Source organism: Balaenoptera borealis (genome assembly GCF_965194805.1).
Source record: "Balaenoptera borealis genome assembly, chromosome: 17".
Classification (NCBI taxonomy): Eukaryota; Metazoa; Chordata; class Mammalia; order Artiodactyla; family Balaenopteridae; genus Balaenoptera; species Balaenoptera borealis.
The window spans coordinates 15,024,513-15,050,482 of NC_138876.1; the positions used below are offsets into that span (position 1 = coordinate 15,024,513).

Here is a 25,970-nt window from a genome sequence, read left to right on the forward strand (position 1 = left end):
AATAAGATCAACACATCCTGAAACCATTATTGTCTATGTGGTGGTGTAAGCAAAAACCCTACAAATTCTAGCCTTGGGTGTAAATGGCTTTTATAAATTGTTAATGTAACTAACTGTAAATCTTTCTCTTTCTTTTTTGACGGATATGTCATGGTTTTCCTCCCCTGTCCGCATTAATTATATTTTTGCTTGTCTCAGAAAAAGGTTTGTGACGTTGATGGATTGGTACTATGATTCTTTAATTAAAAAAAAAAATCTTAACAACATGTTTTTCTTTGATCCCCACTCCTCGATGATGGCAGAATTTCCACGTTATGATGGCTGTTAAGATTGGACAGATAACGTTTCGCTTCTCAACACCTTGCTTACCCTCCTGGCTCTGTCCCCTTAGGTGATTTTGGACTTGAAAGGTTCTGATTACAGTTGGTCGTACCAGACTCCACCCTCTTCCCCCAGCACCACCATGTCCCGCAAATCAAGTGTCTGCAGGTAAGTGAGACCGGGCTGGGCCACTGCTTTGGGGACACAGCATTTTTCTTTATGCTAATGTGAGCATTAGAGCCAGTCTTGAGCTCTAAAATGGCTCATTTTAAACAGGAAATGGTGATCAGGTGAAAGGATCCCATCATGATTTTGGTCTCACTCTTTAGTCTCTGGATTAGTTTTGGGTCATAAGGAAAATCCCATCAGGTCTTAGACTAGTGGCCACAGCTTTCTCGCTCAGTGTGCGTTGTACGGATTTTCCCATCTTATGAATTCGCATTGGATCTTCCTGTTTAGCAGAGTAAGAAGCACATGGGCTAAAAAAAGGGCAAACAGAGGTTGATTCTTGTGCAGACTCATCTTGCTGTCGCCAGAACAAGTGAAGGCAGTCACAGTGGCTCATGCCCTCATTTGGCCCCCAGTTTTTGTCTCAGGGCTTCATAAAGTGAATAGAATTCTTGATCTGTTAACCACTCCCACCACTACCATCACTGCTCTGTTAAGCACTAGCGTTACCTAGTGACTCACAGCGGGAATCCATTGGAATAGTTCTGCCATTGGCAACGCTGTTTTCTGGCAGTTTTCTGTTCAGCACCATTCTTGGCTTGCTGACTGCCAAGTTTCTTCTCTTCCCGTGAGGGTGGAAACATCCTCGTGCATCATTCCTTTCTTGGTACACTTCACCTGCTAATCTTTTTCTTTGACTTTTCAAAGCCAAATGAATGTCCACTTCCTGTGAATTAGCCTTGAGAGTAAAAAGCAGGATGGATCTGCCGAATCTGTGTCTGGTAATATCTCTCTACACGTGTGTGTGTGTGTGTTTCATTTCATAGTTGAGCTTGTGCAGTGAACACGGAGCAGGAAGTTCAGGCTTAAGACGCTCATCCTGACGTTCAGCAACCTGAAGATGTTGGTTTCTTGTCATCCTTTGTGGGCTGTGTGTGTGTGTTCGTGTGTATGACACATCTACTTAAGTTTTTTACTGAGGATGGTTTTTGTTTGGTAACCAAGAAAACTTTATCTCGATTAGTATAAAACAAAGCTGCATGAGTATCTTTTCTTTCTACAGTTTTAGTTTCAATAGAAAATCATGTCACATGGACAACACCAGTTCTGAGCTTGCTGCAGTGGAATTGCAGTGAGCTTTGTTGTCAGTCTCCAAATGCCCTCTTCTGGCTGACTGGGGGAAAAGCAAAAAATCATGATAATTATCCCTGGCAAATGTCCCCAGTGATTTCCCTCCAGCACACTCCCCTATATCTGTTGGAACATTCGCACCAAGTAATTCTGGTGGAGAACAGTCACTCAGCCCTAGACTACCTTATTAGCTGTCTGAGTTTGCAAAATTTGACAAGAATCTCTTGCGGGTTTAGGAGCAGAAACCACAAACATTCTAATCCCAGGCTGGGCTGTTTATTTCACGCCTTCTGATGCTTCTACAGCTGCTCTCGTATGTCAGCTCTGCTTGTTTGGACCACGAGACTTTGTTCAGTTTTCTGGGTTTCGTAATCTGAGTGATTAGACAGAGTGTAGGACGTGTCTCTCACGACTGGAAATGGAACGCAGACAGAACACCAGAGGGCGTGTGTCATTTTCTGAAATCCTGTTTACTGTTCCATCCTGGAAGCAAACAGCTTAGATTGATGACCTTTAGTCCCTGAAAGCTGCTTGCCTCTTGCCTGGTGTTCTGTTTGCTGGGCCCATGGATATTTTAACAGAGAAACACCTGTGTTCAGGGTCAAGCCATTCATTAAAGCACCAACTTTGTAAATAAAATGTAAAACACATGGACACAAAGAGAGTTGATTTGCTGATATTCTATACGGGGGACTCCTTGAGGAGTCTCTGGGTGCCGAGTGATGCTTGGCCGGGTTGACTTTGGTCTCCTGGACCCAGATGGTCCATCGAAAGGAGACACGTGGACGTGGGTGTTCCAACCGGGTCATGCTGAAGCCTTAGCGGTTTTGGCTTCAGGGTCACAGTTTTTACGAGCAGATGAGATGAGCCCTTTTCATGCCGCGGACATCAGGTCCCCTGGCTTTGGTGGTAGGTGACAGAGCAGAGCTTTTGAATCACGGGCCTCCATCCTAAGGACGCCTCGTTGTGCCGTCGGAGAACTGAGTCTCTGTGGCTGGTGTTCCCCCCTTGCTCACGGGAAAAAAACGTTTTGTTTACTAGCTTCATGATTGGGTGTTTTGAAAACATGGCTCGCCGTTTGCACTGCTTCTTGGGGCAGGGGGCTGATTGCGTGATGTCGTTCTCCCCTGTCGTCTGTCCCCCTTCCCCCGCTGCCCCCGCAGCAGCCTGAACAGTGTCAACAGCAGCGACTCGCGGTCCAGCGGCTCCCACGGCTCCCACTCGCACTCGCCCAGCTCCCACTACCGCTACCGCGGCTCCAGCCTGGCCCAGCAGGCGCCCGTGAGGCTGTCCAGCGTGTCCTCCCATGACTCAGGGTTCATCTCCCAGGACGCCTTCCAGTCAAAGTCGCCATCCCCCATGCCGCCGGAGGCCCCCAACCAGGTAAGGGCCCTTGGCTCCTGGAGCAGCCGCAGCACCTGGGGCCTGGACCACCCTCAGTGGCTGGAACCAGGGAGGGACCTGGGCTTGGACAGACCCCTGTCTTCTGACGGGAAACCTCTGGTTTAATTTCTCATCTCTAGAGGAGCTGTTCCCCTGAAGGGAGAGATACCGTAAGTGGGGGGGGATGGAAGCTTACGATCATCATGCCGGTGATGGTTGAGTCACTGCATTGATTTGGGGAGTTTTCACACGTACACAGACTCAAAGAGGTTTGGCCACTTCCTGGCGTCCCTGTAAGTGCCCGGCTTAGCGTGATGTAGTAATTAATGGGCATTTGCCAATGGGGGCGGAGATTCTGTCATTGAACAGTGCCTTGGAGACCTGCCCTGGCACTCTCAGCTTCCTTTTATCGATTTGTGTTGAGAATGAGAAAGCATCTTCAGAGCCCACGCAGGTAATTCTGTCGGCACCTTGCTCCTGGGAGAAGGGGAGGTGTTGAGTCTCTTTGACCACAGTTGGGTTGGATGGCGCTAGGCGCCCAGCCCAGTGGGTCCAGCCAGAGCAGAAGGCAGGAGCCGGGCATCGGAACACCCTTCACCTGCTCCCCTCTGTCCGCTTTTTGTGCCAGTGGGTTGGCCTCTAGATTAGTAAGCAGCACGACCTGACCTATAGACACCGGGAAGCGTGAACCTCCAGGGTGCCTCTCAGCACCATCCGCTGGGGAGCATGTGGCTCCGAGCCCGTCGTGTACATTTCGAGGCTGACCACAGCCTTTGGTTCAAGATCCTTGGGATTCAGAAGGTCACGTGCTTGTCTTGTTCATCCAGGTATCCAATTTGCCTGACAGTCACCGAATATCTCCTGTGTGCCAGGCACCATCCGAGGAGCTTCTGCCTGTGTTAACTGTGTAGTCCTGCCAACAACCACGCAGAGTGTTGTTGTCCCTGTTTTGTTGTGGAAACGGAGGCTCAGAGATGTAAAGCAATCTGCCCGAGTTGCACAGTTATGTGACCTGCAGGTTGGGGATCTGGAACCAGGGTTTCTGGCAACTGGTCCAGCACCCTTTCTGTACCGCCCTGGCCATAAGGTGCCCCTGGCAGAGTGTTCTGGGGAGCACTCTACGTAGAAGCAGCACCTGAGGTGTTCTGGGAGCCTAGGTCACTCACCTGGCGTGTCTGACGTTGGTGAACCCAGAGCTGCTCAGCCCGGTGCTCCTTTTGGCATCTTACAGCCGTCCCCGGGGACTGTGGCCTGGCTCTGTCTTCCTGGGGTCGACACTCAATTTCAGATGGAAACGCTCGGAACCAGGAGCTGCAGCTTCAAGTCCTGATGCGCTTGGGGTGCCTTGGCTCAGTCTCTGAGGGGTCAACACCCGCCCCCTGTCCGTCCCCACTATGTGTGGCGCTCAACCGCACCTGCGCGTCTTGCAAGCAGAGAGTGAGAGTGGTCAGAGGGGAAGCAGGGATTTGCAATTCCTCAAAGGCTTTTCTAATGTGCAGCGTCATCCTGTGTGTGTTTTTAACAACTGACACGTTAACAAAGTATTGCGCACTGACACTCCTTTCTAAAAAAAAGAAGCTGTGTGCTCCAGCCTTGCTGTGCGTGTGTGGATCAGGCTGAATGAAGTGGGCTTTCTGTCTCCAGTAACGTCGAGGGAAGCAGAAGGTAGCTTGTTGGGATTTACTGAAATCTGAAAGCCGGTACCCAAGATATGCTTGACTAGCAACTCCAGGGTAGTTTTAATAAACTCAGGGATACTGCAAAATTTAATGGAGAATTCTATTTTTTTAAAAAGGCATTACAGCTGCCTTTAAGGCAGAGGGGAGATTTAAGGAAATTGTACACATCACACAGGCCAGAGGGTACAATCTCCTGGAGGAAGTAGTGTTACCTTAATTTGGGTGGGAGGAAGGGAGCAAACATCCGAAAGGGGGAGATCCCTCAGGTACACGGCTGTAAATGAATGCCACGTGGCAGGATGTGTTCAGAATTCTCCCGTTTTTCTCCACTCTGCTCTTTTCAAATTGTGCTATGTGTGCCTAGGAGTGAGGGACCACGTGTGCAGCTAGGCTCCTGCCTAGAACCGTTCACTCCATCAAGGCAAGGAGTTCTTCAGGAAAAAAATGAGTAGAAGTCAAAAGAAATATGAACCTGCAGTCCTGGGGTGATTTACTGGTTCTTTTTTCAAATTGAACATATTTGAGTTACAGGAACCAAAATAAATAGTCCTGGTAAATTACAGTGATAACTGATTTTTATTTATAGTTGATTAAGCACTATATACATAGATGCACAAAGACAAGATCTCATATAATCTTCATCTGATAGATATTATTGATCCCTATTCTAAAGATGAAGGAAAATTGAGGTTTGGAGAGATTAAGCCCATGGTTCCTTGACTGGGAAGTGGCAGAAAAAAAAGACTTCAATCTAAACCTTCAGACTTCAGATCCTGGATGGTTAACCAGACACCGAGCTGGGGAAGTGGCCAGAACCTCCACCATGGGGCCTGGCCTTGCTTGGGCTCCTCGGAGCTGCATGCATTGTGGAATGCCTTTTCAGTTCCTTGCTCTTGCAGGATGGGAGGCTAAAGATCTGTCCTTTTGTAGGAACCTTTCTTTGGCGGGTGAAAGGGGTGGACAGAAACACGGATCTGGCCTCCTTGCCAGTGAATACAGGGACACTTCCAGGGGAATAGTAGAGAAGGCGCAGACTTCCTTATACAAATGGGATGAGACTGCAGTTAACAGTGAAGAAAAAGCAGATACCTGGGTGGGCCCGAAGCACTATCCTGGGGGACCCAGTTACATGGAAGAGATGGTCATTGTCACTCATCCATTCAGCACTTTTAAACACCTGCCACATGCCAGGACAGGACCAGAACATCGCGAGGTAGTGGTGAACTAACAGGCAGTCTCTGCCTCTGCCGAAGGTTAGGAGCTGGAAGCAGGTTCCCTGGCCCACACCAGGAGACTGGCAGGGACTGGAGGTTTAATAAAATCAGGCTGAAGAGATGTTTTCGCAAGCCAGACTTCCTTTCTGTGATGTCCCAAATCTCGCCAGGATGCTTCATCTCTCCCTACGACGGCCACTGGAAACATTGCCCTAACCACTGGACGTCACTGCCTCAAACCTCAAAATCACTCCCCAGGCAGAGAGACCTAAAATCATGTCTTGTGAAGATGCAGCTTCATAGCTGGAAGCCACCCACATCCAGAGGTTGCATGGGACGAAGGGAGAGAGTCCAGGAATTAGAGCCGTTCTAGGCAGACATGGAGCAAAAAACCCAAGTTGGGGGTCAGTCCTCTTGCAATAACGCCTGGACACCTGAGAGATGTAAAAGTCATGGCATCCCTTGGGCCCTGGGCCTATGGCACTAGAGAACACAGGGAGTCCAGCACCTTGACCACACTCCCCTGTGCCAGGCGCACACACAGATGGCGGGGCTCTGGGGGCCTTGCAGTCCGGCAGGTCTGGGGCTCGCTGGGTCTCATGCTTCCTCTCCAGGGCTTGGAAGCCTCTGTGTGGGTGCAGCTTTGGGGGAAAAAATAACCCTAACCCTCTGCTTCTCTCATCCTTCCCTCTTCTGTATATTTGTCTGTCTCTCTGTGCGTGCCCTTCTCCCCTCCTGCCCCCCCATCTTTTTATTTTTTATGACCGTTCTTTTTTGGTGGCGTGTGGTCCCCTCGTGTGGTCCCTCCCCTGCTGCAGAACTCGTCCAGCTCGGCCTCCTCTGAAGCCTCGGAAACCTGCCAGTCAGTGAGCGAGTGCAGCTCGCCCACCTCGGTCAGCTCAGGCTCCACCATGGGCGCCTGGGCGTCCACGGAGAAGGTGACCGGCTGGGGTCCCAGCCTCTCCCCCATCCCCTGCCAGCTGCTCCCCGCACAGCCGCAGGAACCTGGAAACTCAAAATCTCCACCAAGAGTGGCCCCTCTTGGGGACAGAGGGAGGGACAGGACTGAGGGCTTTTTCCAGAATGGGTGCCTGGCCCTGAGCAATGACTTCGCGGTCGTCCGGAGGGAGAGGAAGGGGTATGGGGAACTCGGAGGTGTGAAGGCTTCTTCCCAGGACGTGGATGGTCATCCATCTTCCCCCTTCCCCTCCCCTGCACCCCACCCACCATGGCCTCCTCTTCACCGTGCCCTTGGATGTGACACTTCACTGCGTCAGAGGCTGTGTGCTTTCCTGCCTTTTAGTTGCAATCACCCCACCCTTCACCCTGATTTGGAATCTGCTCCTGAACCGTGATGATTTTGGAAACCTGGAATGAACAGCTTTCAGTTGACACTTTTGAATTTAAAAATTTGCACAATGAGATGAGCAAATCACCATCACTATGAAATTATTAGTGAAATAAGCGAAAACCATTGAGAGCACCACACATTAGGGACACTGATCATTTCCAAACTATTCTAAAATGTAGATAAAATATTTCCCCAACTGAATACTTACTTGGTGTCTACGCGGGCATTGTTTGCACCGTAGCGCTTTTCTCTCGCATCCTGGACCATCCATGAGTGGCAGAGCCCCGATGTTTGTTTTATTTGCAAATATTCAGATCTCCCCCGTCCCTTGAATGTCAATGCCATCTTGTATCTCCACACTCATCCTGTTATATTAATTTTTTTTTCCTTTTTTCCTCCCTTTTTTTGTTTCCAGTTGTCTAACGGGTTTTCTCACTATAGTTTATCAAGTGAGTCCCATGTGGGGCCCGTAGGGGCGAGCCTTTTCCCTCATTGCCTGCCCGCCTCCCGCCTGCTCCCTCGGGTCACCTCTGCCCACCTTCCAGACTACGCTCATTATTACACCATTGGGCCCGGCATGTTCCCGTCATCTCAGATCCCTAGCTGGAAGGTTTGTGTCTCTCCGCCCTCCTCTTGCCCTCTCCCCCGTCCCTCATTGCCTCTGTGCTCACCCCTCTGCTGCCCCACGATTCCCCCCCCCCCCCACCCCTTTCCTCTCACACTCTGCCTTCTTCCCCATAACACCTCCTCCCTAAGTAAATCCCCACCGGGGAGAACCGGGAACCAGCAGGCGGCGCTGAGATAGGAATGTCCACATGGAGCTGAGATTGGAGGAGCTCCCTTTAGGAGACACCAGTTAAGCCCCATTAGACCCCAGTAGACCCAGATGCGGCATTGCAGGGATGTCGGTCCCAAGTTGTAAGTCCAAGTTCTGCCCTCCTGGGGGTTTCCTGAGGGTGTCACTGTTACCAGGGAGGGGCTGTCCTCCTCGGCCATGTTGCCCAGACTGTTCCCTTGAACCCTTACGGGGCCATGGTAACAGAACCATGCCCCAAAATGTGGTGTGGCTTCTTACGTTTTTTCTTAAAAGTACCTGCAGACTTTATTTTTAGTCTTAATTGTTTATAGTAAAACATGTTTGCTTTAATATAAAAACGAGAAGTTTTTATATTATTTCCTAGCAAGTCCGATTGATGCCAGGAGGATATTCTACCTTTATTTGGAGAGGAGGTCCCTAATTTGAATAGTAGGCCCCTAGGCGGCCCGCCATTGCGAGCAGGCCTTGACTTCCTCCCTCACAAGTGGTGCGGACCCCTCAGAATCTTTCTTCTGGCCCAGGGGCCTTCCCTTCCTCTGTGAGGACCTCAGAGAGCACATCCTGAAGCGCCCTTTGGGGCGGGTTCCCGGAAGTGAGGTCCAGCCTCAGGGAGAGTGGCTGAAGTCCCTTTAGCGCCCCCTGGTGGCCACTCTAGGCGAGTGAGGTCCTTTGAGCTGCTAGGCCCCGCAGGGGGCCCCCAGACATGGGAGGGGAGGGCCTGGTCCCTGGGGATGTGCTCTTCACTGGCCGGTGCCTTCAGACACCATAGGCAGTTGGTCGGTTGTTTGATGGCTGTAACTAAGAGTCTCCCTCAGGCTACCTGCCCCGTTGTTGCGGGTTTTCAGTCTTTGGGCGGATGTGAGGAAAGGGGAGGTACCCAGGGGACCCCCAGAGGATTTTCTGCTCCCTTCCTCTAGTGCCGGGTGAGGGCAGAGGAGGGGCTGCTGGCTTGTCCCAGCCTGAGCTTCCCCCGAGGGGACCAGCTACCTTCTGTGGGCGGGCAGCTGTCTGGAGGCTTCTGTGGCCTTCCGGTGGAGGCAGAGGCCCTGGCGCCTGACCACACTTGTTCCACTTAGGACTGGGCCAAGCCAGGACCTTACGATCAGCCTCTGGTGAACACCCTTCAGCGCCGCAAAGACAAGCGAGAGCCAGACCCCAGCGGTGGAGGCCCCGTCGCAGCGGGAGGCGCGCCCACCGCCGCCGAGGAGGCTCAGAGGCCGCGGAGCATGACCGTGTCGGCCGCCACCAGGGTGACGCTCTTGTTCTCTACAGCTGGCTGGGCCCCTCGGGACCTGGCGGGGGCCACGTGCTGGCCAGCAACTGGAGGGATCCGAGCCCCTTCCCCCTACTCCCTGCTACAGCATTTAGAAGGCCCCCAGGGAAGGCCTTATATGGGAATTAGACTCTAGAACTTTCTAGAGCCTGGGTAGGGTCCAAGCAAGTTGGCAGCCCCCTGGGCCCACAGACAGTGGCGGTCACGGGAGCAGAATAGGAGTCCTGTTGAGGCCCCCACTGGACGAGGAGTGCAGAAAGGCTCTGGGGGTATCAGACAGGGGACTCACGGCCCCGGTGGCTCATCCGTCTCTCTCCTCCCACCTGCAGCCTGGAGAGGAGATGGAGGCTTGTGAGGAACTGGCCCTGGCCCTGTCTCGGGGCCTCCAGCTTGATACCCAGAGGAGCAGCCGGGACTCGCTTCAGTGCTCCAGCGGCTACAGCACCCAGACCACCACTCCCTGCTGTTCCGAGGACACCATCCCCTCCCAAGGTAGGAGCCTGAGCTTTCCAGCCGGGCTTCCTGAGCAGTGCCAGGTGAGGAAGGGGGCCCTCCCCGCTGGGCGGAGGCAGACGTGCGGGAGTCCGTCCAGCCACAGTAGAGCATCTTGGAATGCTCTGGAGGGCTCGTCTGTAGTTGTCGGGTCGCTGCCATGCAGGAAAGTGGCCAGATTTCACAGCTTGGTTTGTTTTTCACCATCAGGGTACAGGGATGTCCCAATTTGAAGGCAGACAGATGCTGTTAATGATAACGACATCATTTGTGTTTGGCACTTCGTACCAAGCACTTTCTTTATTTTCCCGTTTATTCTTCACAATCGTTTATGTCATAAGTCTATTTATCCCCATTTTACATACATGGAGACTGAGGCCCAAGTTCACACAATAAGCAGCAGAGCTGGAGTTTGAGTCAAAGGTCTGTCAGAGTCTGAAGCCCAAACTCCAGCCAAATTCTCTATGAACTTGCCTCCCTCACCGCCTTCCCCAGCACACACACACAAGCCAGCAAGATGGCAGGCTAGCCGCTCGGAGAGATCTGAGAGAGCTGACCAAGCCTATCGGCAGTCCTTCAGTCCAAGTCTCTAGGACAGTGGGTCTCAGTGGAGGGCCACTTCGCTGCCCAGGGGACATTTGGCAATGGCTGGAGACATTTTTAGTGGTCACTACTGGAGGGGGTGCTGCTGGCATCTGGTAGCCGGCCAGGGACGCTGCTGACCACCCCTCATACAGCACACAGCCCCGCCCCACCACACCACACAGGACTTACCCGAAGGTCAGAGCGCTGCTCTTCAGAAACGAGCTCTACGATGTTCCGTCTGTATGCTTCCCCCTCCCACGTGACCCCATTTTTGGAGAGAAAGTGAGCACCCCTCACTGATGGTGCCTTGTTTTCGGAGACTCGTTACCAGTAGCTCCACTGCTTTTCTAGCCCTCGCCTAACGAGTTGGTCATGAGGGAGGTAGTGAGGTCTGTGATGGTCCGTGTGGGGTTTGTCTCTCGCGTCAAATTCCGGGCTGGAGGGCCTGTAGAGGTTATTTGCTCTTTCCTCCCCCTTTACTCCTCCCAGAGGCGCTCAGAGGTAGCCTCGCTGCGGCCTGGCGGTTTTGCACTCGTCACCGCTCAGCGGTATCTGAGTGCGGGGGCTGCTGTGTCCAGCGCTGCGCTTGGTGCTCAGCGTTCCCTTGGTGAACGAAACGACGGTCCCTGTCAGGGAGTTCTTAGATGGTGAGGCCTGCTAAGGCTGGCCCGGAAACCCCGGGAGGCTTGGGGTGAGATTGCGGGTGAAGTATGGCCTCTGGGGCCCTTTGTCCTCCCAACACAAAAGAATCAAAAAGCACAGCCACTGCCTCGGCGATTTCTAATCAGATCCTGTGATCAGTTTCAGATTACGATTATTTCTCTGTAAGCGGTGACCAGGAGGCAGATCAGCAGGAGTTTGACAAATCCTCCACCATTCCGAGAAACAGTGACATCAGCCAGTCCTACCGACGGATGTTCCAAGCGAAGCGCCCAGCCTCAACTGCTGGCCTCCCCACCACCCTCGGACCTGCTATGGTCACCCCAGGGGTTGCAACCATCCGACGGACCCCTTCCACCAAGCCTTCTGTCCGCCGGGGGACCATAGGAGCTGGTCCCATCCCCATCAAAACGCCCGTGATCCCTGTCAAGACCCCCACCGTCCCAGACCTCCCTGGGGTGTTGCCAGCCCCTCCAGATGGGCCCGAGGAGCGGGGTGAGCACAGCCCCGAGTCGCCGTCCGTGGGTGAGGGCCCCCAGGGTGGCACCAGCATGCCCTCCTCAATGTGGAGCGGCCAAGCCTCCGTCAACCCTCCTCTTCCAGGCCCGAAGCCGAGCATCCCCGAGGAGCACAGACAAGCAATTCCAGAAAGCGAGGCCGAAGACCAGGAACGGGATCCCCCAAGTGCCAGTGCCTCCCCAGGCCAGATTCCAGAGAGTGACCCTGCAGACCTGAGCCCAAGGGATGCCCTGCAAGGAGAAGACATGCTGAACGCCATCCGCAGGGGCGTGAAACTGAAGAAGACCACGACAAACGACCGCTCAGCCCCGCGCTTCACTTAGGCTCTCTTAGGCTCACAAGAAATGCTGCCAGTGGGGAACGAACTGTCTAATTAATAAGACCTAGTTTGTCTTGATCCATTCCAATCTGTAATCAAACAAAAGATTTTGTAGGCAACTCAGAACACAGCTCTTTTGAAAGTACTCGACACCTTTAGATAAGAATTAAAAGCAACATATGTAACTGACATAACCTTGATCTTTTAATTTGTAAATATTTTTTCTTTCTGCACATTTTAATCTTAAGTTTCCCTTTTGATTTTTCTGAAGGTGCCAAATTCCATTTTTTACAAGTCTTTGTAAAATTTTAAATGCATAATAAGGGGGGGAGGTCGGGCAGGGGAACCACGAAGTAGTAATTTCAGAAAAAAGGATAACTATACTTAGCTTTTTTTTTTTTTTTCTTTTCTTTTCTTTCCTGCAAGCTTTTGTAGATGCATTGTAGTAGTCTGGCTTAGACACAAATTCAAGTTATTGTAATGTACAAACAAAATGGGTAAGGGGTAAAAATCCTTATTCAAGTATACTACAGTCGGGATGAGAAAAGCGGGAGTCAGTTGATGCGCAATATTAGGAGTGAGGGAACTCTGGAAATGGTAGGCTGTGTTGGGACCGGGGGGGGGGGGGGGGGGGGGGGGGGGGAGGGTCGCGGGAGGGGCACACCGTCAACACAGCCGATCCTGTTACCTTTTTAAGAGTAGCCTCGTAGGTTGAATTTCTAGTAGCTTCATGGTAACTGCACCCGAATAAGCCACACTGGACTGCAGTGTTTGTCTCTGTAGGGTGTTTAAGGACTTCCTCTCCCACCGTTGCTCCTGACTGCACACAGCACCCACCTCCAGTCCCGTGCGTGCTGCCGCCACCACGTAGACATAGGGCCCCCACTTCACTTACCCGCTAGTTACACCCACTTCCACTGAATCCAGACACATCCAGAAGGGTAAGGCAGTTTTAAAAATGTGAAAGCATTTAAAAACGATTGCTTGATAGCAGGGAATTCTTAGATACAGCAAATGCCTTTTACTTAACCGTGCCTAGCAGGCTGGGTGCGTTGAAAAGCCCAAATATTTTGGAAAAACTGGAGCGGATTTAACAAGGGTAACCAGCTTGGAGTCTAGCAACTTGCCAATGTGTTTACCAGTCTGGGGGCTTGTTTTTCGTATCTTCTTTTAAATAATGGCAGTTGATTGGCTTCATACTAAGCATCAAAGAGAGGAGGATTTATTTCTCGTCACTGGGAATCTGACCACCATACTGTCCCTTTTTCTTTGTATTCTAGGTAATGTTTTTTGGAATGGATTTCTGTCTTTTCTTTTCTAAGTGAAAGTTAAATTTGTTATAATGCCCATCCCCTAAAGCCAGCAGAGATTTGCAGATTTAAAGGGATCACGTTTGGGGAATGCAATGGTCTTTGTTTGTTTAAAAAAGAAAGCCAGTCCCTTCGGGTCAGTTGAAAGTGCTCGTTTAGGACAGAACCTCTCAAGGAATAGGAGCCTGGTGGGTCCCACAGACCCTGCAGATCTCTGTTGGCTCCAATCTTCAATTACATAATCTTCTGCTTTAATACATAACTGCATTGGATGTGAAAGAAACGTACTTGTATAGTCAGTGTTCTCTATATTAACATTTAACACTGCTGTGATTGCTCAAAAACATTTTATGTTATGGCTTTCAAGCAAAGGCATGATTATTAGAAACTGTTTAAGCTTTTTTTCTTTGAAAAACAAGCTCCATTTACAGAATATAAGCAACAGTAGTGCCTGTGGTTTAGCCCACCAATCTTGATGACTAAAAGTAGCTGATGCATTGTGCATATGATGCTTGAGATGGTTTTTGCAAAAGCAGAAATCACTGCAAGGTAATTACGATAGATAAAAGTGGTATTTTAAACCTTTGAAATAAATGGATGTAACTGTACCTTGGTACAGCTTTTCACTTGTTTAGTTTTTAAACGTTAGTATAATCTGAATAAATTTAATATAAAATGTTGCCAAATTCAATGTAGAAAGAATGTGACAAAACGCCTTGGGTAGTTCTGTTTGTGTTTTTGCATATTGTAAAAGCAGTGTCACAGCTAAAAATAAAGAAATCGTTTCTAAAGGTAAATTATTGTGGTTTAGTTGCTAGTTTGTACTGAGAGTTGACCTCTCCCTGTGCAGTTTTTTGTTCTAAACTTGTATAAATAACAATTGTGTAACGTGTCTCCCTTTTACCTTGTATCAGTTGCTTCAGCCTACATTATAAATAAAGAACCACTAGAAAAAAAAAGCCCTGCATTTCAAGTCTTATTAAAATTCAGGTGGAGGTCTTAGTGAAGTGTTAGAAAAATGGACTGAGACTCAGATTGAGCTTAGTTAGAAAACTGACAACATCATTTTTGTGCACTTTAAGAACACTAGTTGCCTGAACAGTGAGTTACCAAGAACTAAAACTAGCTGGGCTTGGTTGAGCTTTAAAAATGGCTTTACCCTTAAAAAAAGAAACCTCAAACATTTAGAGTTCTGCTACCCTTACCTTTGTGTCTGCAGACAATCCAAGCTACGGTAGAGGGAGCAAAGCTGGAAAACTGCCTCCAAAATAAGTGTCACAAAAGTGTCATCCACATTGGATGCCATCAAACTCCACTCCTGAGAACCCCATAAACTCCACGCTTATTTGCTGAATGCGTGCTTCTTAGCGTAGTCCTTTACTCAATCAGAGCTAAAATTCCACTAGTGGAATCTAGAAAACAGAAAAGGTATCTTATGTCCTCAGTATTGGCATGCCTCTTCTTGGCTTCTTATGCCCTCCAGTCACTATAGCTAGTTTAAGCCTTCAACTCAAGTTTGTTCAACTAAATCTTCAGAGTAAATCTTGTATCTGGTTCTGCTGCAGTTTTCCCTCGATAGCATGTGTTATCAATATGACGTAATGGGGAAGAACAGAATACATCTGACTACGTTTCAGGTACTTTTCTTTATATGCTCAACTGCTAAGAAAACGACAGTGGCCCAGTCACCTGGCATCATGTTACTCCTCAGAAGAACACGTCAGTCGTACCATATGGAGTTATTTTATTAGGGCAAGTGTATGTCCTGTAACTTATTTCACTTGCAAGCGTGACTGGTGAGGCATCTTCCTCTCTTTCTCTACATGGGCCGCTCCCGGGGCCTGGTCACAACATGCCACCACAGTGGGGGCAAATCACCTTCCTTTCGGGCTGGGGGCAAAGCTTCAGTTCTGGCACCACCAAGCGGGGTTTCCTCCTGCAGCTGCTTAACCTAGAAGCGGGGGTAAGGAAGGAACAATTAGAAAAGGAGTGGAACTGACTGTCCAATCTCTCTGCTACAGGGAAGTGTCGGCATTGTTTCTACTGTGTCACATGACACACCCTGATCCTCACTACTGAAAAGTGTTGTTTGTATATACCTGCATTCTTTTTTTTTTTTTCTATGTAGTGTCCTTCCTTGTCTCTTGTAACATTCTTTATTTTAAACTCTATTTTATCTGATATGAGTATAGCTACTCAAGCTTTCTTTTGATTTCCATTTGCATGGAATATCTTTTTCCATCCCCTCACTTTCAGTCTGTATGTGTCCCTAGGTCTGAAGTGGGTCTCTTGTAGACAGCATATACATGGGTCTTGTTTTTGTATCCATTCAGCAAGCCTGTGTCTTTTGGTTGGAGCATTTAATCCATTCACGTTTAAGGTAATTATCAATATGTACGTTCCTATGACCATTTTCTTAATTGTTTGGGGTTTGTTTTTGTAGATCCTTTTCTTCTCTTGTGTTTCCCACTTAGAGAAGTTCCTTTAGCATTTGTTGTAGAGCTGGTTTGGTGGTGCTGAATTCTCCTAGCTTTTGCTTGTCTGTAAAGCTTCTGACTTCTCCTTCGAATCTGAATGAGATCCTTGCTGGGTAGAGTAATCTTGGTTGTAGGTTCTTCCCTTTCATCACTTTAATTATATCATGCCACTCCCTTCTGGCTTGTAGAGTTTCTGCTGAGAAATCAGCTGTTAACCTTATGGGAGTTCCCTTGTATGTTATTTGTCATTTTTCCCTTGCTGCTTTCAATAATTTTTCTTTGTCTTTAATTTTTGCCAGTTTGATTACTATGTGTCTTGGCATGTTTCTCCTTGGGTTTATCCTGTATGGGACTCTCTGTGCTTCCTGGACTTGGGTGGCTATTTTCTTTTCCATGTTAGGGAAGTTTTTGACTATAATCTCTTCAAATATTTTCTCTGGTCCTTTCTCTCTCTCTTCTCCTTCCGGGACCCCTATAATGCAAATGTCGTTGCATTTAACGTTGTCCCAGAGGTCTCTTAGGCTGTCTTCATTTCTTTTCATTCTTTTTTCTTTATTCTGTTCTGCAGCAGTGAATCCCACCATTCTGTCTTCCAGGTCACTTATCCATTCTTTGGCCTCAGTTATTCTGCTATTGATTCCTTCTAGTGTAGTTTTCATTTCAATTACTGTATTGTTCATCTCTGTTTGTTTGTTCTTTAATTCTTCTAGGTCTTTGTTAAACATTTCTTGCATCTTCTCGATCTTTGCCTCCATTGTTTTTCCGAGGTCCTGGATCATCTTATCATTATTCTGAATTCTTTTTCTGGAAGGTTGCCTATCTCCACTTCATTTAGTTGTTTTTCTGGGGTTTTATCTTGTTCCTTCATCTGGTACAGAGCCCTCTGCCTTTTCATCTTGTCTATCTTTCCATAAATGTGGTTTTTGTTCCACAGGCTGCAGGATTGTAGTTCTTCTTGCTTCTGCTCTCTGCCCTGTGGTGGATGAGGCTATCTAAGAGGCTTGATGGGAGGGACTCTATACCTGCATTATCTTTATGCCCACCTTTTAACTCGGACACAAAAGCTGTTCTCCTTACATGTTTTCCCATTCTTAAAACAGCAATGCTGAGAACAAACCCTCCTACCCCACCCCACTCATTAAGCAAAACCCTGACAATTACCATTCCAATTCCCCCTTGTTATGGTCCCCCCCACCTCTTTCCCCCCAAAAATGTTTATTTTTGTGTCTCAGCTAAGAGGTCTCCAAAAGCACTATTAAGAAACTTCAATTTGAATACATTAGGGATGTTAATTTAAAAGCCCCCCAAATAGCAATGAGGACAAGAAATAACATGAAATCACAGGGACAAGTGCGCTCAGTTCTGCCCCCACTGCCCAGCTACCCCTTTTCCAGCGATCTCCGAGACCATCACTGTCCTAATAGAGGAGGAGACCTAAGACACCCACTTTCCAGATCCACGATTTTTTGAAGCTTCTTCCAGAAAAACCAGCTCTGGATTGTGGCTAATCTGAGCCTCAAGCACACGTGCTGTTTAATAATGTCAAAGAGATGGAATTGGTAAAGGAAGAATGTTTTGGGGAGAAGTGGTTATCACAGAGTTCAACTGCAGGATGAATCTGCTGCTCTCCATGAATAAATATGCCTCGAGTTCCCAAATGCTGACATACTTCTTAGAAAACACTGCCCTCCTTGGTCACAAAAGCATGAATTTAAGTAACCCACTATCCAACCAGTGTCCCCTTCCAGCTCATTTGCTTAAATGCCGCCTTGAAAATAATTCTTGAAACTCACAGATGCTGCCAGTTCACAGGTACTCACACCCAACTTGCCCTGCTTTCTGCATCAGCCTCCCTGTCTACTTCCCTCTTTTATCCAGCTAGATTCCATCACGACAATCACTCCCTCTTGAATAAGTTCCTCGTCACTCTTGACCGTGGACAACCACACCGTCTACCTTCAAACCTGCAACCATACAGCTTAGTATTGCTAAAGAGAAAAAAAAATACTGGAACAAACTGGTGTCACAACATGTTAATTATTTCCAACTTCACATGGGCCTTCACCACCACGTGGCAATCTTACTATTATTCTCCAGCAAGCGCATCCTCTGCCCACAATTATCACACCTTTTCCACATTCTCCAAACATGCTCTGCCCACTTCCTGGCTTTTCCTGACTTCACTTAAAAAAGAGAAGCCGGGCTTCCCTCGTGGCGCAGTGGTTGAGAATCTGCTTGCTAATGCAGGGGACACGGGTTCGAGCCCTGGTCTGGGAGGATCCCACATGCTGCGGAGCAACTGGGCCCGTGAGCCACAGCTACTGAGCCTGCGCGTCTGGAGCCTGTGCTCCGCAACAGGAGAGGCCGCGATAGTGAAGGGGCCCGCGCACCGCGATGATGAGTGGCCCCCGCTTGCCGCAACTGGAGAAAGCCCTCGCACAGAAACGAAGACCCGACACAGCCAAAAATAAATATAAAAAAATAAATAAATAAATAAATAAAAAAAAAAAAAAAGAGAAGCCATCACATCGAAGTCTGTCATTTCCCCATCATCAAAACTTCTAACCCAAATGTATTTATACACATCTTTTGTCCAATTAGAATGGAGGAAGAATCCCTTCTCCTTCCAAAGGCCCCCACACATGCCTGGGATCCCACCCCTCTTCTCAAAAACTTTCCTTCTGTACCTATTCCACCTCTCTTCAGCATTACCAATTTCTCCCTCACCCCAGATCTAATCAGCATATACGCATCATTTATCTTAAAAGAAAGTAATCCCTCGGCCTCCAGTTACTGCCCCATTTCTTCGTTCTCCTCAGGAAATCTTCTTAAGAGTCATCACTCCCTCCTGTTTACTCTTCCTCACCTTCTGATCAGTCTTTGTGTGATAGAAATGGCTCTAATCAAGGCCACTAATGCCCTTCCTGTAGCCAAAACCTTTGGATGTTATTTCCAGTACTCACTCTATTCCATCAAATCAAAGATGACTTGGCCCCAGCCATTCTTGTTTTGTTTTGTTTTTTTTTGGCCGTGTGGCGCAGCACGTGGGATCTTAGTTCCCCCACCAGGGATCGAACCCATGTCCCCTGCAGTGGAAGTGCAGAGTCTTAACCACTGGGCCACCAGGGAAGTCCCCCGGCCATTCTTGAAACACCTTCTCTTGGATCTAAGGATCTCAAATATTTCTGTGGCTTTCCCTCCACTTCCTTTACTGGGGAGAGGGCACCCAGAGAAGGCCCTCATTCCATGGCTTTTAAAACAACTGATAACTCCCGCATTTCTATTTTGAGCTCAAATCTCTCCTTTGAGTTGAGTTCCAGATTCGTACATCCAAAGTCACCCTCTGACACCTGCACCTGATGTCTCACAGGATTCTCAAATTTAACATTCGTAAATTTAACATTTAAAACTGAACACTTGATTGTCGCTTTGACATCTGTTTTTTCTCCTCTTCCCTATCTCAATAAACACCACCACCAACCTCCAGATGTTGAAGTTTAAAACCTGGAAATCATTCTTGATTCTTCCCTGTCCTTCGCTACCCCCCGCCCCCACCCCCCATCCAATCACTCTTCACATCCCTGCAGACAATATCCTGAATCTACTTCCTTCCATATCCACTGCATCCACCCTAGTGCTAGTTGCCATAATCTTTGGACTAATCTACTGCAGTAACCCCAAACTGGTCTCTCCAATTCTCCACTTGCCCTCTCCAACATATTTTTCACACTACAGCAAGATTGACTGACTTTTTTAAAATATAAATCAGACATCATGAGTGGAAAAATACCCAAGGTGCTGGTGGAGAAGGTTAAGGGACTGTAGGGTAGAGCAAGGTCAGGCAGAGGACTATGGAGGGGAAGGAGGGAAGAAGTAAAATCAGAGAACAGAAAAGCCAAAAGACCAGGGAACACATTTTAACCTATTTCTAAGATGGCTGTAAACGTTACATTTAACACACTTGAAAGAGAAAGTATATCAGAGGCAAGGAGCCAGAGTAACTGTCGGAGCTGGAATCTGGACCTCTGCACATGGGGAACCAAACTTCAGCTCCTTCCAGGTGTTGACCATGTGGGCCAAACTACATGGTAAAACAGGCAACACTCACCTCTCGCTCCCAGCTTTCTCTCCGCAGTTTCTTCCACTGCTCTCTCTTGGCAAAGTAATCAGGATACATTGCCTTCTCGGAAGGATGCCAGTCATCTAAGCACCACTCGGGAACCTGTCAGGAGAGGAAATCACGGCGTCATTCCACAGGACACATTTACATGTCACGGGTAGGGCCTGCTCAAGGGACAGAAGACAAAAATCAAGGTGCATTTTTATAACCATTCGAAGTACCAGACTGTTTCTGACGCTAAGCAATAAACAGCAGAGGACCGAGACAAAGGAGAATGCCTTAGAGTGAAACAGCCTAGGGATGAAAAACAGCAAGGTCAGTCCAAAGAGAACTGGCATCATTCCTCCCCTACCTGAGTTCTCTAAAGATCCAACGTGGCTGTATGTTATTTGAAAATATCACTTAGAATACTAAGCACCAATTGAAATCGGTTAACTTTAAGGTCCAAAAATGAGTTATTTACCAATTCCTTTAGCACTTTGCTTTGCCGGAAAGTTAACTACAAGACCTTGGCACTGAATTTGGAAAGAAAAGTCGTGATGGCATCTGGGAGAGAGAAAACTGACACTGGAAAAAAAAAAAGTGTAACTGTCAGGAAAGAAATGTCCTAGCTGCCCTTAAAAGGGCAAGTGGTTTCCAAGGCTGAGGTTCGGGATTTGAGACACCTGTGGTCCTCACCTACCTTGTAACACTCGTATCTCTCGTAGGAGGTGCCCCCAGGAGACTCAGGGAAGATGTATGGCTGAGGATGCTGACAGTGCCAGAACTCTTCCTCTGCCTCCCTCAGCAGCTGGGTGGCCTTCACCATGTCCTTTTCATTCTTATGTTCATCAAACCGAGCTCTCATCAAACAAGCAAAGTACCGGTATTTGTCCCTTAAACCAAAATGATTTTGGAGATTAGAAATGTTATCTACTCAATCAGGCAGTATTACTGTCTGACAAGAGGCGGTACTTCCACTAACACCTTTCAGGTGAATAGCGTGACTTCCCAGCCCCTCCCTGGACCCTGTCAGTGGAGCAGCCTCATCATTACGACAGCTTCCCTGGCAGCCCCCAAACACCAGCAACAAGCTACTGTATTACTGATAAATACAACCTAACCCCTTTCCCCTGTCTCCTCTATCGCCTCTGTAGGATCATTCAACATTCATTCAATGACAACTTACTGCATTTCCTCCTACCTTGTGCTAGGCACTGTGCTAAATTCTGGAGACGCAAAGATGTAGAAGGCACGTATGACTGATACATGGTGCAAAGAGTGGTGCTCAAATCAGACAGACCTGGGTTTGAATTCTGACTCTGACACTAGCTGCCTGACCTTAGGCAAGTTTCGGTCAGGTTCTAGAAGAAACCATGGGCAGAGATCATTTACGGGGCTTTAAAATTTTTTTTTATTTTTCATTATTATTTTTTTTTATTGTAGTTGATTTACAATGTTGTGTTAGTTTCTGGTGTACAGCAAAGTGACTCCGTTATACATACATATATATACTTTTCCATATTCTTTTCCATTATAGTTTATCACAAGATATTAAATATAGTTCCCTGTGCTATACAGTAGAACCCTGTTGTTTAGTTTATATACAGTAGTCTGTATCTGCTAATCCCAAACTCCTAATTTATCCCTCCCCCCAATTTCCCCTTTGGTAACCATAAATTTTTCTTTGTCTGTGAGTCTGTTTCTGTTTTGTAATTAAGTTCATTTGTACCTTATTTCAGATTCCACATGTAAGTGATATTTATCTTTCCGTTTGACTTACTTCACTTAATATATAATCTCTAGGTCCATCCATGTTGCTGCAAATGGCATTATTTCATTCTTTTTCATGGCTCAGTAGTAATGGGGCTTTGATAATCCAGACCACAGATGACAAGGGCTTGAAGCAGGCAACAGTGATGGATGGTGACAAGAGAAAAATATTTAGACTACAAAGTTACAAGAGTAGGCTATGGAGTCAGATAGCTTAAGACTGTTTCAGCTCTGCAGTTCCTAGCTGTGTAACCTAGGGTACATTATTTAAAGTCTTTAGGCCATGGGTTCCTCCTCCATAAAAGAGTTAATAACAGTACCTGTATCTTAAGGTTGTCCTAAAGATTGGAAAGCTACAACATATCAGCACACTTCAGACAGTGCTTAGTACATCCTTAGTGCCCAACGTAAGCTACGAATATTATTACACTGGGGAGAGAATTTACAAAAATCAGTGTCCAATGGCATACAAGTACGTATGTCGCTGGCAGAGGGGCGAGTAGGGAGTACTTGAAAATAATGCTAAGACTTAAAGCTGAGTGACTGTATTACTAGTAATGCCATTAGCTGAGGCAGGGAATTTGGGAAGAGAATCAAAATGAGGTAGTGAAAAGAAAAATACGTTCAGTTTTAGAGAACTGTAGGTAATCTAGCAAACAGCTGGAAATACAGCTCTACAGACAAGTGAGCATAGGTGGTAACTCAAGTCCCAGCGTTAGATGAGGCTGCCCAAAGTATACACAGCAATGACCAAGGACCTAGGATGGACCCATGCAGAACAAATAGCGCTATGAGGGCAAATGGAAGGAAAAAAATCAGGCAAGTACTGAGAAAAGATGTTAGTGAGATTTAAAGAAATGACGAGTCAGTGTTATCATAGTAACTACTTTTATCCTTTCCTCCAAGATAATATTAATATTCTCAGATGTAGTTCAGCACTACCTGAATTCCTGATGGCTTGACTTCCTTCATCTTTATGAAAGATAATTCTCTGTTATCTGTTTGTTTATATGTCCATCTTCCTCATTCATCCATAAATTGCTACAGCTGAGAAAGAAGCCTTATTAACTTTTGTCGGCCACCATAGATCCTGAATTGCAAATTGTCAGATGAATAAAAAAATTAGGGAAGTAACTAACCCTACAGCCTTGAACCTGGCCATCTTCCTGCCTAGCAAAGAAAAGTAGGTCGATGACTTTACAATAATCCCAACTATACAATCTGGGCTTCCAGGATCCTCTCCGCAACTCTTCCAGACATACTCAGTTTCCCATTGTTTAGAGGTTTTTCTCAGAAGCCCTTCTCCTGGGACTAGGTTTTAGGATTCTCCTAAGGGCACGGAGGCGTGGCATTCATACATCTTGGGTTGTCACCCCATTGCACCCCATTGTCACCATGCATTCCATCTAGATCACGAAAACCTATATGTTTTAAGACTGTGTTCTAAGACTAGTCCCAGATGGACAGAGGGAGGAAAGAAGAAGAGAATTATGTGGGAGGTAAAGAATTATGTGGGATGTGAAGCTAATGAAAAGGACTGAATGAAGCTAAAAAGAGGAAAGCTGATGGGAGGGGTGATGATGATGTGTTGGAGTTAAGACACCTGAGTTTTAATCCTGGCTCGGCCACTTACCAGCTGCTGGGCCTTGAGCAAGTCAGTCTCTTGCCTCTTATTTTAGCCTCTTATTTTCTCATCTATAAAATAAGGCTAAATAACCCCTAACACCCAGAGTTGTGAGGACTAAATAACGCATTTATTATTACTGCCAGTACCAGGAACGAGAAGGTCACGAAGGAAGCTATTATTTAGTGAGCGCTGGAGGCATGACCATTTCCATTTTTGGCACCTCCTTTCTCTTAATCGTCATGCAACCCTCTGCGCTGGGTCCCGCGTCCGTTTTCCTGATTAGAAAACTGAGGCCCGGGCCAGATAAACAAGTCTTCAAAGTGTCCCAGATATGGGCGACGAAAACTGCATTCGAACCCGGGTCTAGGGGAGGGCTCCGCGGGGCAAAGGGCCGCCTTCCCACCCCGTCCCAGAAGTCCTTGAGCCGCTCGGTCCCCAGAGCCTCTCAGCCTCTATGGCGGCCCCCGAGGTCACCTCCCCGCGCCCTGGGTCCCCCTCGCCCACCTGTGGATGCACCACGACTCCAGGTGGCGCAACGCCCGCTTATAAAGCCGCAGCACCTTCTGCTGGTGGGTCAGGTAGGCAGCCGGCGCCGAGAATGCCATGTCTGCCGGTTCACCTTCAGCGGCCGCAAGGGCTCCCGGGAAACCGGACGTCGGCGGCGAGGGGGCGGGGCTGCCGGAGGGGCGGGGCGACTGACTGCCGCTTCCGCTTCCGTCAGCGAGGAGCCGGGGACGAAGTCATGAGTCGCTTCAAATTCGTAGGTAAGACTTTCTCCGGGTTTGGGGCCTTTCTTTCGGTTCCCGGGACTCGCGCACCGCGGCCACAGGGCCCAGAACGTGAGCTCTTCGGCTTTTTGAGGGTTGAAAGTGCACTCCGTGGAGGAGGGTGCGGGGAGGTCTCTGGGTGTTGGTAATGTTCTGGATCTCAGTATGGGTGCTGACTTCACGGGTGTGATTCTTTGTGAAAATTCACGAGCTGCGCAGTTACGATTTATGCTCTTTACAACATATGTGTTGTGTTCAATTAAAAAAAGGAAGCAAAACTACTAAAAAGCAAACGAAAGGCCTGTCACTATATTCCGCTCCATCCCACGTGCACCTCCCCGCGGTTTCCCGTTTCCTTGGCGGAGAGGAGGATGGCTCCGAGGGACTCGTTGACTCACTAATTCATATCACAGTTCATATCACAGTTACTGGGCGCCTCTGGTGGGCCAGGCACTGGCCTGGGAACACAGACACGGCCCCTGCTCTGCTGGCATCACCATCTGGTGGGGGAACTGGAGGACATACACAGTGGAAAGTGAAACAAGTTTTATACTTGGCAAGTACAATAATCCATTCGGCATCGGTAGAACAAGAGATGGAGAATTCGACAGGAACTAAAGGAGTAAGCATATTTAGTACCAGACTTAGGAAAGCCTGGGGGAGGTTGTAAGAGCTAGGATTGGAAGGGTGACTTGGAACTCAAATGTGTTCCTGAGTTTAATTTTCTGTGTATAGAGTAGAGCTTCACTGAAGGCTTTTGACAAGGAGCATTCATTAAGTAAATCATTGAATGCCAGTTACATATTGGGAGCCTTGAGCTATGGGATACAGCAGTGGGTAAAGCTGGGCATGATCCTTGTCTTTGTGAAGTTTCCAGCTACCTGAAGGTGGAAAACGACAGTGATCACGTCTCTGCTTTAGTAAGGTAATCCTGACAGCTGTTGTGTAGGTTTGGTGGGTCATAGGGAGAGACAGGGAAGCATTTCAGAGCTTGAATAAGGGCACTGGAAAAGGGAGAGAGAAATGGAAGAGAGATACATATGCAGCATTTAGCAGCTGAGTGTTTATGGCAGGTAAGGAAGAGTGAACAGTCAGAGATGACTCGGTGTTGGGATAAATACCTAAACATGAAATGGAAGCATGGGTAGTTTGGCAGTGGGTGGGAGATGTAACGAGATCCATTTGGATTAGGTTAAATTTGAGATTCTTACGGAACATCCAGGTGGAGACATTTACTGGGCAATTGGAAATGTCTGGCACTCAGGAGAGAGCTTAGGATTATAAACTTAGATCTAAGAGTTACTTTAGACAATATTTTTTACAGAGACATTGTGCTAAGTATGTGGAATTATAAAAAGAATCTAGTGGTGCAGTTAGTTTTCAGACTGGGGAGGTATGTACAGTCAAAGCAAATGCAGGGGAGAATGTTTAAGTGGCACATTGTTAAAGTGCCACAAAAGAGGTTTTTAAAAATGCTGTGGGAGAGCCTGGGGTGGGGTTGGGGGATGGGAAGGTCATCAGAGGTTTAGACACTTTCCAGGTGTGGTGTCTCTCAGCCTGTTTATTGCAATCTGTGATATAATTGATGGGGGAGATGGGGTAAGAGCCATGAAACACCCCACAAAGAAAAGACAATTATTTTTTTCTTTTAAAGGTTTGTGTTTGTATTGTAATAAAAAAACTAAATCTCTGCCTCAGGTTTTGTCTCCTTAAATCCATCCTCTATGTAGCCTCCAGAGTGGTCTTTATAAAAACCAAGTCAGCTTCATTTTTCTCGTGCTTCAAATCTTTCAGTCACTGTCCTCAGGACAGTTGAAGTGCCTTAACATAGCATACAGAGCCTTTCTGTGGTCTGGTCCTGCCCACTTTTCCGGCCTCATCCTTTTTATGCTCTATAAACACTTGGAGGTGCTGTTTCTTGCCTATGATAAGGTTTTAGAGTGGCAGTTTGGGGTCGTAATGTCCCCTCTGCCTCTAATATCCTCTTTTTTTTTTTTTTTTTAAA

The 25,970-nt window shown here is 47.7% G+C and overlaps 3 protein-coding genes across 24 annotated transcripts in view; 2 read left to right on the plus strand and 1 right to left on the minus strand.

Annotated features, from left to right (window-relative positions):
- Positions 1 to 13,330, plus strand: part of MTSS1 (MTSS I-BAR domain containing 1) — a 164,944-nt gene extending 151,614 nt beyond the window's left edge. For 5 of the 17 annotated variants that reach the window (XM_082363075.1, XM_082363066.1, XM_082363077.1 and 2 more), the window contains 7 exons: positions 392 to 489; positions 2,784 to 3,003; positions 6,715 to 6,834; positions 7,663 to 7,857; positions 9,141 to 9,314; positions 9,667 to 9,829; positions 11,216 to 13,330. In XM_082363075.1, the coding sequence (XP_082219201.1) occupies positions 392 to 489; positions 2,784 to 3,003; positions 6,715 to 6,834; positions 7,663 to 7,857; positions 9,141 to 9,314; positions 9,667 to 9,829; positions 11,216 to 11,916 (1,671 nt within the window). In that variant the 3' untranslated portion in view covers positions 11,917 to 13,330. The remainder of the gene's footprint in view (positions 1 to 391; positions 490 to 2,783; positions 3,004 to 6,714; positions 6,835 to 7,662; positions 7,858 to 9,140; positions 9,315 to 9,666; positions 9,830 to 11,215) is intronic. The other 12 variants (XM_082363069.1, XM_082363071.1, XM_082363068.1 and 9 more) reach the window with 8 other exon arrangements.
- Positions 13,331 to 14,949: 1,619 nt separating this feature from the next.
- Positions 14,950 to 23,836, minus strand: NDUFB9 (NADH:ubiquinone oxidoreductase subunit B9). Of its 2 annotated transcripts, none has more exons than XM_082363166.1 (4): positions 23,703 to 23,836; positions 20,502 to 20,694; positions 19,808 to 19,921; positions 14,950 to 15,173 (listed from the first exon to the last, which is right to left on the minus strand). In XM_082363166.1, exons 1-4 carry the CDS (start codon positions 23,801 to 23,803, stop codon positions 15,042 to 15,044), a joined length of 540 nt encoding a protein of 179 aa, XP_082219292.1. In that variant the 5' UTR covers positions 23,804 to 23,836; the 3' UTR covers positions 14,950 to 15,041. The 2 variants fall into 2 exon arrangements, with proteins under 2 accessions (XP_082219292.1, XP_082219293.1); XM_082363167.1 differs by lacking the exon at positions 23,703 to 23,836 and adding an exon at positions 21,582 to 21,602.
- Positions 23,797 to 25,970, plus strand: part of TATDN1 (TatD DNase domain containing 1) — a gene marked incomplete at its 5' end in the record, with an annotated part of 39,132 nt that continues 36,958 nt past the window's right edge. For 2 of the 5 annotated variants that reach the window (XM_082363104.1, XM_082363105.1), the window contains one exon: positions 23,797 to 23,962. In XM_082363104.1, the coding sequence (XP_082219230.1) occupies positions 23,797 to 23,962 (166 nt within the window). The remainder of the gene's footprint in view (positions 23,963 to 25,970) is intronic. The other 3 variants (XM_082363108.1, XM_082363110.1, XM_082363112.1) reach the window with 2 other exon arrangements.

What these genes read in the sequence shown, in the direction of transcription:
- NDUFB9 (XM_082363166.1), bottom strand. Translation starts at nt 23,803, where the DNA reads ATGGCATTCTCGGCGCCGGCTGCCTACCTGACCCACCAGCAGAAGGTG. An exon ending in AGAGATACGAGTGTTACAAG is followed by an intron (nt 19,922 to 20,501) that starts GTAGGTGAGGAC and finishes CTCTCCTGACAG; the next exon opens with GTTCCCGAGTGGTGCTTAGA. An exon ending in GAGAAAGCTGGGAGCGAGAG is followed by an intron (nt 15,174 to 19,807) that starts GTGAGTGTTGCC and finishes CCCCGCTTCTAG; the next exon opens with GTTAAGCAGCTGCAGGAGGA.